This window comes from Sinohyriopsis cumingii, chromosome 18 (genome assembly GCF_028554795.1).
Source record: "Sinohyriopsis cumingii isolate HCF-2022 chromosome 18, ASM2855479v2, whole genome shotgun sequence".
NCBI lineage: Eukaryota > Metazoa > Mollusca > Bivalvia > Unionida > Unionidae > Sinohyriopsis > Sinohyriopsis cumingii.
The window spans coordinates 9,525,114-9,540,037 of record NC_142978.1 but is presented as its reverse complement, the minus strand read 5'-3'; the positions used below and the strand labels follow the sequence as shown (position 1 = coordinate 9,540,037).

Below are 14,924 nucleotides of genomic sequence, written 5' to 3'. Positions count from 1 at the left end.
CTTGAGAGCAGGCAAAAATGTCTTGCTGAAAACGGATAAAGACATTTTGGTTCGTTGAGAAACGCCTATAAATACTCTATACGCTGCTAGTCAGACATTACTGCTTCCCGGACGGCACAGCAAGGACAACGCTGAAAGAGACGAAGAAAACACCCCTTCAGAAGCCTACATACCCCCACAGCTAGAAAGACCAAGAAAAGACGAACATTTCGAGACTTAGACGTTTTCGATTATTGAAAAGAAACAGAGATAAAGAAAGAAAGAAAGTGATCCACCGAGAGTCTTGCGCGCGTTCCAAGTTGGAACTGGATCTGTTTGCCATGCAACCCCCTATGATGACGATGCAAGAATCCCAATGGGTAGAATTTCATCCCGTCTCCTCTTTGACGATATCAGCCCCCATTGAGTTTGAAATCAAAGGACAGCCTGAAGATTACACTGATCTGAAAGGCAGTTACTTGTACCTGAATGTCAAGGTGACTCAAACGGAAAAGGACAGTCTGGGAACCGATGATAGAGTAGCTCCTGTCAACAATTTCGTGCATTCCTTGTTCAGCTCAGTGGATTTGTACTTGAATAACCAACTGCATAGATACTTACCCTTACCAAGCCTACCTGGAAAACCTCTTGACATACAGAAAAGAAGTCAAGAACATCCATCTGGATGTCTGCGTGTTATGGAAACCTGAAACAGCAACCAAGTTCAACAGCACTACGATTGCTGGGGACGATCAACATTTATCGGGATTTATCGAGCGTCGATAGAAGATCAAAGAAAGCCGTAGTTTAGAACGGATGGATCGTTTGCATTTGGACATGTGGTTGCAAGACAAGTATTTGTTGACCGGTGTGAATGTCCGCCACAGACATAACCATAGCAGTGCCGCTTTCTATTAGATACTGCTTACAAAACTGTCATCGAAGAAGCCAGAATTTACCTGCTACGCGTGGAAGTCTTACCTAAAGTGGGAAACGACATCAGTCACACTTTGAGCAGAACGACCGCCAAATATCCGATACGACGCTTGGCAGTGAAAACTTTAACCATTCCCGCTCGACGGCAAACCATGATCGAAGATCATCTGTTCCAAGGACAGTTACCCAAACGTTTAATCATTGGCATCGTCAAAAAGTCAGCCTTCAACGGAATATGCAAGGAAAATCCTTTGGAGTTTAAGCATTACAAAGTGTCCAAGATGGAAGTCAGTCGCGATGGCAAAACTTTGTGTACCAGACCCTTCGAACCTAAGTTTGGTAACGAGAAGAATTATTTGAGATAAAATTGTCCCTGTACGAAGCCACGGGACAGTTACGAACCAACAGCAGTCAAAGTATTACGTTCGAAGATTATGTTTTGTGAGCTTTTTGATTTCACTCCCGACCAAGGCAGCGACGAGACATTTCCACCCTATAAAATCCGGCTAGATTCGTGTGGAACGTCAGTTTGCAGAACCTTTACCCGCAAATAACACGGTGAACGTCATTTTGTATGCCGAATTCGAGAATACCATATAAATCAACAGTTTGAGACAAGTCATTCTAGACTATTAAAAACTATGGAAGACTGTAATTCCTCTTTGAATGGTTGAGAAAATATGGAAATGGAATGGGAGGATACCGTGGAAGCATAACCCCAAGACAAAGACGAAAAGGACATAGTGATGAAGTCCAGATGGCCAGAACAAGAACAACATTTAGTCTCCTGTTTTGCCAAACACATTACAGATACAATTACGGAATAGATCAAGAAAGAGTGTTATGGATGTCAAAACGATCATCCCAGTGAAATTCAACACAATACATATATGATGCTGAGTCAGGAAGAAAAATTGGACGAGTATCTGTACAACGCTTGGGGTCGAATCTCATAAGAAACACTGTGGCATCAGCGGTATACGGACTTGCGTGATCATTCTTCTCCACTGATTGCTCTAGAGATCCATCACATCGAAGTTCTCTTGCCTCAGAATGTGAACATGAAGCGAAGAAACGATTACTTGTCAGAGATTTTTAAACAAAAAGTCAGGATTGAACTGATGATTTACCATTACCTGTGAAAAAACAAGTAAAGAGAAAAGAAAAATGGATACCCAAATCATCTACTTCTTCCTGGAACGTCTTCATTTTATTCATTGTGTTAGAAGCCATCTTCTTAGATTATTCATTGTTGAATGGCACAAATGACGAGCGCTTGACTTTACACTTGTAAAGCACGGACGTGAATGAAAACATCCCGTACACTCACTTCACATATTATCTACTATCCACACAGAAGGGAAGATTAAACTACCCAGTATCTACTATCAAAAACCCGCCAATATTTGCTATCAAAAACCTCCATATCTAATAACCACACAAAAGTGCGAGCAAGCATACAAACACACTCTACTATGCACACAGAAGGGAAGGGTGAAAAAAAATATCTACTATTAATCCTCCCCAACATTTACTATCAAAACCCCCAATATCTACTATCCACACAAACGTATGCGCACACATACAAACACACACTCTACTATCCACACAGAATGGAAGGGAAAAAAACAATATCTACTATCCACACAAACGTACGCGCACGCATGCAAAGACATGCTCTACTATTCACACATACCTACGCACATGCATACAAACCCCAAATCTACTATCCACACAAGGTACGTGAACGCATACAAACAAATACACACACACTATCACTTCAGTAAAGGAGTTTGTGTTTATAATCACACTACATACTCCACATTCATGAAAATTAGCGACTTCAAGAATCTCTTTCCAAGAGATTTGGTTAGCTCTAAGAAGGTCTTCTTTTTCTTTAAACTCCTAATACACCTTGCTATAGGCTACATCTCCCGGGCCTGACACCACAGACACATCTCTGGCTCCAATCCTGCTCCCAATTGATGAGTGTGGCTGGTAACGCAGAGTGGGGTTGACTAACTTCACTCTCCCAGTCTTCACTTTCAGGGATAGTGAAAACTTCCCTCCGTCTCCTCCTATGCCACACGCGTGGATGCTGTGACCTCCTTATTTCCACACCCAGTTTTCAGTCTGGCGAACCACCGATCTTTTTCTGGTGGCAGAGGCTGTGGCTGTTGTGCTGGTACTGTCTGTGGAGTCGTCATCACCTCAGGCTTGACCTCACACAGAGGTCTTATCACGAAGTTAGGCAGGGTCCCTCTCTTATTTTCCTCTTCTTTTTTTTTTTTTTTTGTTTTTTACCTCTTCTTTCTCCTCTATCCTGCCATGTTCGGCTATGGCTTCCATAGCCAGCTCATCCAATAAACGTCAGGCATACTCCCGGTGCATTTGGAGTTCAAGCAATTTAGCAATTCTGTTACTCATGTTGTCCAGTTGAAGTTAGAACAGCAAGGATACCAAGTGGTGGAAATGTGGGAACACGAGTACGACCACCGTTTGAAAACCGACCTCGAGTTTAAACGCATCGTGGAAAGTTACAAGTTGGTGGACACACTGAAACCGAGGGACAGTTTGTTGCTACCCTGTTTGCTGTACCAAGCCGACGAGGAGAAAGGAGAGGAAATCAAATACTTGGACCTGTGTTTGCTGTATCCTTACGTGTGCAAATATTTTCATTTTCACGCAAGGCACCCGCAATTGCAGACGGAACACATTGATCTGGACAACATTCGACAATATGAAGGGTTGATCAAGTGCAAAGTTTTGCGTCCCACCTACTTGTACCATCCCGTTTTACCTCACCATTGCCAAGGAAAACTGATGTTTCCCTTGTGCCGTACTTGTGCAAAAGGTGCGACCAAGATGGACCTTGCCAACACACCCAGGAAGAACGCGCTTTGACGAGAACGTGGGTCAGCGTGCAATTTTGCTCAAGCTCTGGACTTGGGATGCTAACTGTTAGAAGTGTACGAACTTTACTACTTTCCCAAGACAGAACAGTACCACAAGAGCGACTAGACTCAGAAAGGCATTGTCGCAGACTACGTGGATGACTTTTTGAAACTGAAACAAGAAGCCAGCGGCTATCCTTCCTGGTACCACACTCCCGAAGATCAAAAGGCATTCAAAGAGAAATACTGGGAACAGGAAGGCATCACTTTAGACCACATCAAGAAAAACTAAGGCAGGCGATCGTTTGTCAAGTGATCTTAAATAGTTTGTGGAGCAAAATGGTACAACAACCGTGTTTCCCCAAGACAGAGTGTTTGACAGAACCTTCCCGTTACTTTCAGATGATTCACGACAAAACCAAATACATGAAACACGTAGATGTCGTTCGTGAGGACTTTATCTTAGTAAATTATGAAGAAGAACTGGACTTTGTAAAAGCCGACAAATTTGGAAATGTCATCATTGCGGCCTACGTGACAGGCCATGCTCGCTCAAAATTCTACGATGCTTGCGAACTGTTAGGTGATCGCATCCTGTACTTTGACACGGACAGGTGCATCTACATCGATCGACTAGGTCAACGTCACCATGACATCGAAGGAGACTGTTTAAAGCCTGGACGGACGAGCACCCCGATAACAAGATTCTAAGTTTTGCTAGTGGCGGTTCCAAAAATTACGACTACGAATACCGGGACCCACAAGGAGAAGTGCACCCCGAGTGTAAAGTAAAAGGATTGACTCTCAATTATCGCAACAGTTGAGTGGTGAACTTTGGTGTATTGAAAGAAGCCTTGCAGTCTGGACATGATGGAAACTTCAAAGTGACCACCTATGAACCGCACACGATTGTATGTTTACGCACACACCTAATCGTCAGTCGACCCTTGGAAAAACTGTATAAAATCGGGTACCAGAAGCGAGTGAGGCTTCCCAACCACTTCACTTTGCCGTACGGTCACGTCGATATTGGTCAGCATACAAAAAGGGACATTGTCCAAGACCGATAGTTCATTGTCACTTCTAACATCAATTGAGATAAATGAATCCTTTCAAAATGCAAGTATGGAGAGTAAGACTCAAGTCCAATGAGAAACTCGGTGTGATTATATGACACAATCACATCACCAATGTAGGACCACATCTTAGTTGTTTATATACTAACGCCATGACAAACTACGTCCAACCATTGCAACTTCCAGACCACAAAACTTTACCTTATGGACATACTGATATCACCCAGTATAAAAAGTGACGACTTCCAAGAATGACACTTCATTGCGAGGACGAGCGACGAGAAAGATGAATAACTATATTCAGAAGAAAAAAGAGAAGGAACAAACATCATTGTCCTCTTTAACCAGTATACCGTCACAGCAAAGTGCGTCCAAAAAGGGAAAGGATTCAGTAGACCTAAAGGAGTATTTTAGCATCCAAATGACTCAGACAGCGACCTCGAGAAACTTTAGGATGACAACTTACACCTACACGGTTAAATGTAAAGATTTCGCGTCCGACGTTCCAGCCGAGGAAGTAGCAGGTTTCATTACAGACCTACTTGACTCACTGTTAGAGGAACTCAAATGGCATTGCCACGCCAAAGTTCTAGGTCGTTTGAGCCTATCTATGTATCACGACAGTTCGAAACTGCCTGTATGTCTCGGGTTTAGCACACCTGCAGGACTAACTTCTTCCAAACTTTAGAGGGCTATAGAAGATGTGCAGACGATGAGAGAAAAATTTGATGGAAAAGTGATCATTCATACAGCATACGTTTTAACTCCATGGGAAGAAGACGATGACTGCACTTGTACTGCTTACCGATAAGTGTACCTAGCACGATGGACGTAACAGCAGATTTACTAATGAACGGGAGTAAGTGATGGGAAACATCTACGCTGGGACACAAATGGTAGCTGACCAGATTTTTAACAACGTGTGTGACGGATATAGAGAGAAACATGAACTTTGTCCTACTTGATTGGTTGTTACTTGTTTTGTTTGAGCTTTTTCTTATAAATGAACATTAAATGTAAATATGTTGCATATGAAGTGATTTTAGAAAGGCGTGAACTTTAATTTTAAACAGTAGTTTACTAGAACCAAGAACTAAATAACTGGTAAATATGTTTGTTTCATGTCCAAATGTTTATGTATTAAATGGATAGTGCTTAGACCAAAGCACAGGCCAGAGAGCCCATGTATATACTTGGATAAATGTTTTGAACCCATACAATAGACTTTTCTTTTTCGAGTCTCTATTCTATCTGTGAGTCTTTCTTTAGAACATTTCTGTCCTCTTTTCTGTGTGTTTGGATGTGTATTTGTTTGTTTCTGTATGTTTATGTTTGTCCCTATCAACCCTTTGTCCCTACAAATACAATTCACCCTATAAAAAGTTTTGACCCTATTAGCCTCAGGACGCCACCCAATGTTCAATTCTCATTGATCTCCAGGTGAAATTCCCTATGTTAAATTCTCATTGACGCCAAAAGTGCAAACCCCATATTGTAACTTTACAGTCTCATTGATGCTAAAGTTTCCCACTATACTACTGGTGTAAATACAGGTTTGTCAAACAGCGGCATGTACTATCTTGGACAGGTGTGTTACTGGATGATATCAGTATAATTTAAGGGCGTGTCCGTTGTGTATCTGTCAGATGCATATTTACTGTCAATGGGCTTGCTATTGAATTTTAGCTATTTGTCTTTATTTAGGATGTATATGGATGTGTATCGGTTAGACACATACACATTGAAAGACGGTTATACTGACTGATGTAGTCTATATGTCTCTACTAAGACGGAAATTATTTATATTGGTCAGATCACATATAATATAGGATGAAGCTAATGACGGATACTAATTAGCTGTCTTTATTTAAACTGTGTTTGTCTATATCAGTCCGATGCATAATGATGCCTATTAATGGATACTCCCTGGAAATCTTCACAGACGTTGTGGATGTAAGAAATATGTATCATAAAGGTCAATCTAATTTATGAATGTTGTTTGTCAGTCTCTGTACGTGCTTTCTTGAGTTACAAACACGCACACACACACTCACTATATATATATGAGAGATAGATAGATATACAGACTGACAGATTGATAGACAGACAGATAGATAGGTAGATAGATAGATAGATAGATATACAGACTGACAGATAGATAGATCGATAGATAGATAGATATACAGACTGACAGACAGACAGATAGATAGATAGATACATAGATAGATAGATACATAGATAGATAAACAGATAGATAGAACCTGTATTTTTTTCTCATCCTGAAAGCCAAATATTCAATCAATTGTTCCAGAGCTGTACGTTATTTTATTTTCTTCTTTTTTTATAAATAAAACCAATTCCCTTGGTAAAAAGTTAATGAAAAGAAACGGTGCAACATTAGATCTAATATTTCATTGACAATTTTCTTCAATAAATGTATTTGATTTAGATCAGTGCATATACATTTCTTAATTATCCGCACTTCGGCATTTTTCTTTACATTAGATACCATGTCCGCGGCTATTCTGTTTAAGGAAACATCAAGGCTGACAAATGTCCATACAAGCTATGATCACATTAACTTTCCTATATTGTATGTACATTTGTTTTTTAGTAATGCACTTTCCATTTTCCAAATCTTGAGAAAGATTCAAATTGCTAAATAATGATTCAGATGGCCGCCCTTCCTTATAAGGCTTGAGGCAGCTGTTCTAGAGTTTTGTGCTGTTTCTCGTATGTGTTTGTTGATTGTTTTCATCTGTAATGGTGGGTTTGCCATCCATAGGCTTTTCTGTTGGAGTGTGTTTCTTCATTTGCTTGTTTTTCAGGGCTGGGGAGAACTATTAGACCTGTTCTTGGTCATTGTGCCCCAATTGTACTACAAGCATCTTTTGTTTTAAACGCGATGTCCTCACGTTATAATCGCCAATCAACCCATTTATGCATAACGGTCAGGATATTGATGAATCTTTCCTAACAGAAAAATGGCTAAAATAATCAGGTAATGGGCCAAAGTTTGTGGATCGAACACTCTCCAGTTACTATATCAAGTTGTTCCCACAAAATTCCCACGAAGGCGGCATTGCTGTCATAGCAAGCAACTCAATAGTTAATCATACATTCATTTACGTATTCTTTATTTTCCTCATTCCATTCACTATGGTAATAATAATTTTCATCAGAATAGTGGCAAAGATGATGCATATGAAAACAAATGTAAATGACAAGATCAGGATTCCTTGCTAAACTGAAATGCATAGACTCTGTCAGTTTATGAGAAATAAAATTCATTTTGTCACAGTTACTTAAATAAAATCATATTTTGTCTGCTGCGTATTTTTAAGGTGTGGGCATTAATTCTAGGTGATGCATTTTAATTAACAAACATAATCTATTTCACTTAGTTTTTGCTTTAGTGACATGCAATGGTTATATCTGATAATGAAATCTGGAAAAGATGATCAAAGATATTCGTTATTATTTCTGGTTTATTTCAAGAAACAATAAAAAAGGTCAAACACAACAAACTAACCTTAATGATGTATAAGTGGATAACATTATTGGAACCACAGCAATTACTGTGTGCAGTATGTCATCTGACACTCGTCAACAATAAAAGTTATTTGGAAATTATCATGAGGACGTGGCTTTTCCTTTGTGAAATGTTGAATTATGCAAGATAACTCAAAGTAAGCACTATACTGCAATGGTAATTTATAATTGCTAATAAAACAATACATGCATTTAAAGTAAATCTAACTAGCAAAGCAGTCACAGCATGAAAAACCAAATTTGAAACAACTCTTTTCATTATGCATGTCTTCATCTATATGGCCACTGACAAATAATCAAAATGAAACAGAAAATGAACAAATGTTGACAAACTTGTAACTGAAATAAAAATAAATTGAAGCACAAAATATTCTGCAATTTGCTCACATGAACTAAAAAGTATTGGGTTAATATGAATATTCAGAAAATTAAATAAAAGAAATCGAAACTATTATATATATATATATATATATATATATATATATATATATATATATATATATATATATATATATATATATATATATATATATTGCATACAAAAGAAAAGAACAAATCACAAGACAAACTGTGATTTGACATTGGATCAATTATCTCATTTTTGTAATTTACACAAGACCATAGAATCAGGCCTCCTAATAAACGATTGGTAAATTTTCTGACAGATCACTGAAATTCCTGCCCTCATCAAACTGCCACAGCAGGAAATTTTCTGCCATCGTTTTGTGTCAACTTCATCTGATGAAACATCGGATGGAATTCTGTTTCATGATTAACTGATGTATTTATTGTGTTAACAGAGTAACTTCAAGAAATGGCTATGTGTTCTTTCATGTATCAAGTAAATATGGGTTCTGATTGTCAAAATAGACTGCACACTAATCTACCCAGGTATACTGATCATATTCACTCATTCCAATAATCAAGATATAATAAGGTATTAGGTAAGTCCCACAGCCACAAATGGTGAATGTAGCCAACACAAGACTCTAATAAAAATACAGATAGAAACACATTGGCAAAAACTTTGCTAGTCACAAAAGTTAATGTTAACTGAGTCAGATGAAATATAACAAACAACAGATTACTGTTGATCAAGACTCACTGAGACAAGAACTGAAAAAATATGGATGTTCTTGCATCGTGCACAGTCATCACCTAAACAACAGAAATTTGATGATGACAAGAAAGAGAGCAATGGTAAACATCATAAAGATAAGTGAGTGACAAAGTACAAGAAATCCTGGAAAAATTAATCTGAATGGTCAAAATATGACCCAGAAAAGAATATGATGTGTAGTTTCCTCATTGAGCATTTTGAAAGATATGATGTACAAAGACCTGGAAAATGTAAACAGGATTTATCTGTTAACTGCACTTGTATGGGAAAATAGAAACGACTTTTTCGGATGGATATACTGCATGACCTCAGGAGTGTAGTATATCCATCCGACAAAACAAGTTCATATTTTCCCATACAAATGTAGTAACCTTTTTATTATTTTCTTATTCTACCTAAGGTTTAATTATATCAATAAAAATACACTAAAAGAAACAAAGTAACTGAATTTATGCTGTATTTCAAACTAAATACACAAGCACAGATTCATCAATACACAATAACAACATTATTAATGTGCACATAACTCCGCCCAGATAAATTTGAACTTAGTCGTGCATTAGACATCATTTTCAAAAGAAAATGGCATTTTGGTCTACCTAAAATTGAAATTTAGAGTCATATTGTGAATGAATGCACATTGTAACAACTTTTCCATTCGATTTGGAATGAATGGAGTTTGGTATTTTAGTTGATTCTACTAACTTTCATGCTTAAGGACTATATTTATTCGTGTCAATTATACAAGAAGTTCATCTTATTTCAGCAGCGTGGAAGCAGTGTGTTCACATCATCATGTGTGTTTCTGTTCTGTCAATAAATGTTTGGAATCATAATGTGGGAAAAATATAGTCTTTTTACTGTAATTATCAAAAAGACGCTATGGAATATAATATTCATTTCATTTTGAGTGCAGTCAGGAGGATGTAACTGCACCTGGAATGTAGTCGAAATTACAGTACAATAACGAAATGTGTAATCAAGCTTTAGAACCGATGACATAGCTCATGTAATTCGGATTTGTGGAATTAAGAAAATACATTTTGAGGTAATTCAGGATCAAAACTGTAAGTATATTTTTTGCCATTCTTATTACCAGCTAAAGCAGACATGTTTATTCATTGGCACATGAATGCTCTTTGTAGAAACCCCAGCTACTTTATGATCTCTCTGACGTCTATCACTGGCCAAGATCTGAAACACTGTATCAAAACGTTAATGCGGAATATTGCAAAGAAGCTGGTATTTGGCAGTCCAAGAAACAGATGCTTTAGTGCATTCAGAAGTAATTTAAGCTATCAAAACATAAAGCGTCTACTACATAAGTGTAAATGATTTGTTTTCAAAGTAGTTCATAATACACTATACAAATATTGAGCACACTTGTCGTGCACATGAGTGCAATATGAAGGTGTGCAATATCGTAAAATATTGCGCCATTATTACTAAGTAAAATTTACGGAGACAAAATTTAAGCATGTAAGAAAACTAAAAGTCATATGCAAAGAGTTAAACTGACTTGCAAACTCATGGTATACATTATCAATGGCAAGATTAAAGGCAAATCACATGCACTTCATTTTTCTTTAACAAGAAATAGCCATTTCCCAATTTTCACATGCATTGTTTTAAATAACATTAAATATAAGATGATGATGCTTTTATATTTATTTGATAAGGTTCATGATATGAGTGATACTAAATAAATATATAGATTTATTTTTATCCATCTTTTGCATTCCAAATTGGTGGCATTCCTGTCTTGTTTGCTTTTATTCTCACTGTCTGCATTTTGGGACCATTTCAGTTTGTTCCATATCACAGGCCTCCTTAATCAGCTTTTACCTACTCTCTTTCATAATATGTGATAAATTGTAGCCACCTTCATTCCTGCTCCAAGTTCATCTTATAACTTGCGCTAAACACTAAATATCTATTTAAGAACTTGATGAATTTGGGGATTATGGGGAACGTCCTTTTGGGATTACCCATGGTGAATGTGGCAGTCATTTGATTGTTTCACTGACAGCTGCCTGCAGAGACTTTTACACACCTGTGGAAACAGTATTCAGCATGTCCTAACTAAGGTAAATTGTCAATCATCTGTAGGCCAATTGTCTGTATGAAATATACATCCCCCAGTGAGTCCGGATAATCAACATTATACTGCAACCAGATTTGTGAAGTTTCCTTATACCGACTTTATTTAGCTGCTGAAAGGCATATTTGTATGTCATGGCGATGCTGACAAGAACACACAGACACCCTTTAAGTATGATTGGCTTTACACTGTTTCTTCAAATGCCACCATGTGTGATTATGAAACTCTCTACCAACAAAAGATCACACAACATTTTATAAAAATAATAATTAAATAGTATGGTGCCCTAAGAAGATTAGTCAGTCACCATGAAATTTATTTTGATAATAATTGTTATGGCAAGTCTTTTTCTTGTTTAGAAAGTTTTAGAACCATTTCAGACAGTATTCCATTATTCCATCAGTATCGGTACCTCTGTCTTCAATCTAACTGCATCTCATTATTGTCTTTTTGACAAGACCATGGGCCCTGAAGTAAAACAAACTTTGATTCACCATAAATTAATATGACACTGATCCAAACATGCTATTAGAATGTAATGGTCTAGTACAAAAACCGTTCACACAAAATACATCTCCTTAAATCTAAAATCAGAAGGACATGCACATCAGGATTCTATTTACTTGAAATTTCATCATCAAATAAATATTACTGCATATAACAATGAGGAAAGTTTTACCAAAGATGAGATAACTGTTTTGTTTTGTTGGTTTGCTTATTTGCAAATTATTTAATAGCAACAGAAAAAAAGACATGAGAGGAAATATTATCTTGATGCAGCTGTAGTGTATTGTTTTGCCCAGGGAGACTCTAGTGTAGTGTAGTGTCTTGCCCAGGGACACTCTAGTGTAGTGTATTGTCTTGCTCAAAGACACTCTAGTGTAGTGTATTGTCTTGCCCAAACATACTCTAGTGTAATGTATTGTCTAGCCCATGGCCACACTAGTGTAGTGTATTGTCTTGCCCAAAGACACTCTAGTGTAGTGTAGTGTCTTGCCCAAAGACACTCTAGTGTAGTGTAGTGTCTTGCCCAGGGACACTCTAGTGTAGTGTATTGTCTTGCTCAAAGACACTCTAGTGTAGTGTATTGTCTTGCCCAAACATACTCTAGTGTAATGTATTGTCTAGCCCATGGCCACACTAGTGTAGTGTATTGTCTTGCCCAAAGACACTCTAGTGTAGTGTAGTGTCTTGCCCAAAGACACTCTAGTGTAGTGTAGTGTCTTGCCCAGGGCCACACTAGTGTAGTGTATTGTCTTGCCCAAAGACACTCTAGTGTAGTGTACTGTCTTGCCCAAAGATACTCTAGTGTAGTGTATTGTCTAGCCCATGGCCACACTAGCGTAGTGTATTGTCTTGCCCAAAGACACACTAGTATAGTGTATAATCTTGCCCAAAGACACCCTAGTGTAGTGTATTGTCTTGCCCAGGTCCATACTAGTGTCGTGTAGTGTCTTGCCCAGGGAAGTGAGAGTAAGGAAGTGTCTTGTGAAAGGGAGGAGGAAACAGTATACCAGTAATTAATGACCATATGTATTTAAGTGAATTGGTAGAATATTAGATTTTAGGTCTCTGTTCTGTTGGTTTGATGTGGCTGTCCTAATATTTGTGTGTTGGTGTGACATAAAAATCGCTTAACTTGAAAGGAAATACTGAAAGCAATGAAATGACATGTGTAAGATATTAATATATATACTGCATTTTTCTTACTATAATGATGCTGCCTGTGTTGCTCCATCCCTCTCTTTGTGGTAAATTTCTTCTCACAAATGTCGCACTGATAAGATTTAATATCTGTTAAAAGAAATTATGATAATAGAAAGCTCTTTGGAAATGCAACACAACATACCGTGGAAGTAGTAAAGCATGATAATAGAAAGCTCTTCGGAAACGCAATACAATATACCGTGGAAGTAGTAAAGCATGATAATAGAAAGCTCTTCGGAAACACAATACAATATACCGTGGAAGTAGTAAAGCATGATAATAGAAAGCTCTTCGGAAACGCAATACAATATACCGTGGAAGTAGTAAAGCATGATAATAGAAAGCTCTTCGGAAACGCAATACAATATACCGTGGAAGTAGTAAAGCATGATAATATAACTCTATTCAAACTGAATCTAATTTGATTGGATATGAAAATGATTTTTCATTTATCTGTTTAGTTTAATGTTCTTTAGAATAATGTAATATAATCAAACTCAGAATGTGCTCAATGTTCTTTAGAATAATGTAATATAATCAAGCTGAGAATGTGCTCAATGTTCTTTAGAATAATGTAATATAATCAAGCTGAGAATGTGCTCAATGTTCTTTAGAATAATGTAATATAATCAAGCTGAGAATGTGCTCAATGTTCTTTAGAATAATGTAATATAATCAAGCTGAGAATGTGCTCAATGTGCTTTAGAATAATGTCATATAATTAAGCTGAGAATTTACTCAATGTTCTTTAGAATAATGTAATATAATCAAGCTAGGAATGTGCTCAATGTGCTTTAGAATAATTTAATATAATCAAGCTGAGAATGTGCTTAATGTTCTTTAGAATAATGTAATATAATCAAGCTAGGAATGTGCTCAATGTGCTTTAGAATAATGTAATATAATCAAGCTGAGAATGTGCTCAATGTTCTTTAGAATAATGTAATATAATCAAGCTAGGAATGTGCTCAATGTTCTTTAGAATAATGTAATATAATCAAGCTAGGAATGTGCTCAATGTTCTTTAGAATAATGTAATATAATCAAACTGAGATTGTGCTCAATGTGCTTTAGAACAATGTAATCTTTAGAATAATGTAATATAATCAAGCTGAGAATGTGCTCAATGTTCTTTAGAATAATGTAATATAATCAAGCTGAGAATGTGCTCAATGTTCTTTAGAATAATGTAATATAATCAAGCTGAGAATGTGCTCAATGTGCTTTAGAATAATGTCATATAATTAAGCTGAGAATTCACTCAATGTTCTTTAGAATAATGTAATATAATCAAGCTAGGAATGTGCTCAATGTGCTTTAGAATAATGTAATATAATCAAGCTGAGAATGTGCTCAATGTTCTTTAGAATAATGTAATATAATCAAGCTAGGAATGTGCTCAATGTTCTTTAGAATAATGTAATATAATCAAGCTAGGAATGTGCTCAATGTTCTTTAGAATAATGTAATAAAATCAAACTGAGATTGTGCTCAATGTGCTTTAGAATAATGTAATATAATCAAGCTGAGAATGTGCTCAATGTTCTTTAGAATAATGT

The 14,924-nt window shown here is 36.9% G+C and overlaps 1 protein-coding gene across 5 annotated transcripts in view; it reads right to left on the bottom strand.

Moving 5' to 3' along the window:
- Positions 1-8,359: 8,359 nt before the first annotated feature.
- Positions 8,360-14,924, bottom strand: part of LOC149776049 (uncharacterized) — a 48,477-nt gene continuing 41,912 nt past the window's right edge. For all 5 annotated transcript variants that reach the window (XM_089942294.1, XM_089942298.1, XM_089942299.1 and 2 more), the window contains 2 exons: positions 13,369-13,452; positions 8,360-12,126 (listed from right to left, as the gene is read on the bottom strand). In XM_089942294.1, coding sequence (XP_089798420.1) covers positions 12,098-12,126; positions 13,369-13,452 — 113 coding nt within the window. In that variant the 3' untranslated portion in view covers positions 8,360-12,097. The remainder of the gene's footprint in view (positions 12,127-13,368; positions 13,453-14,924) is intronic.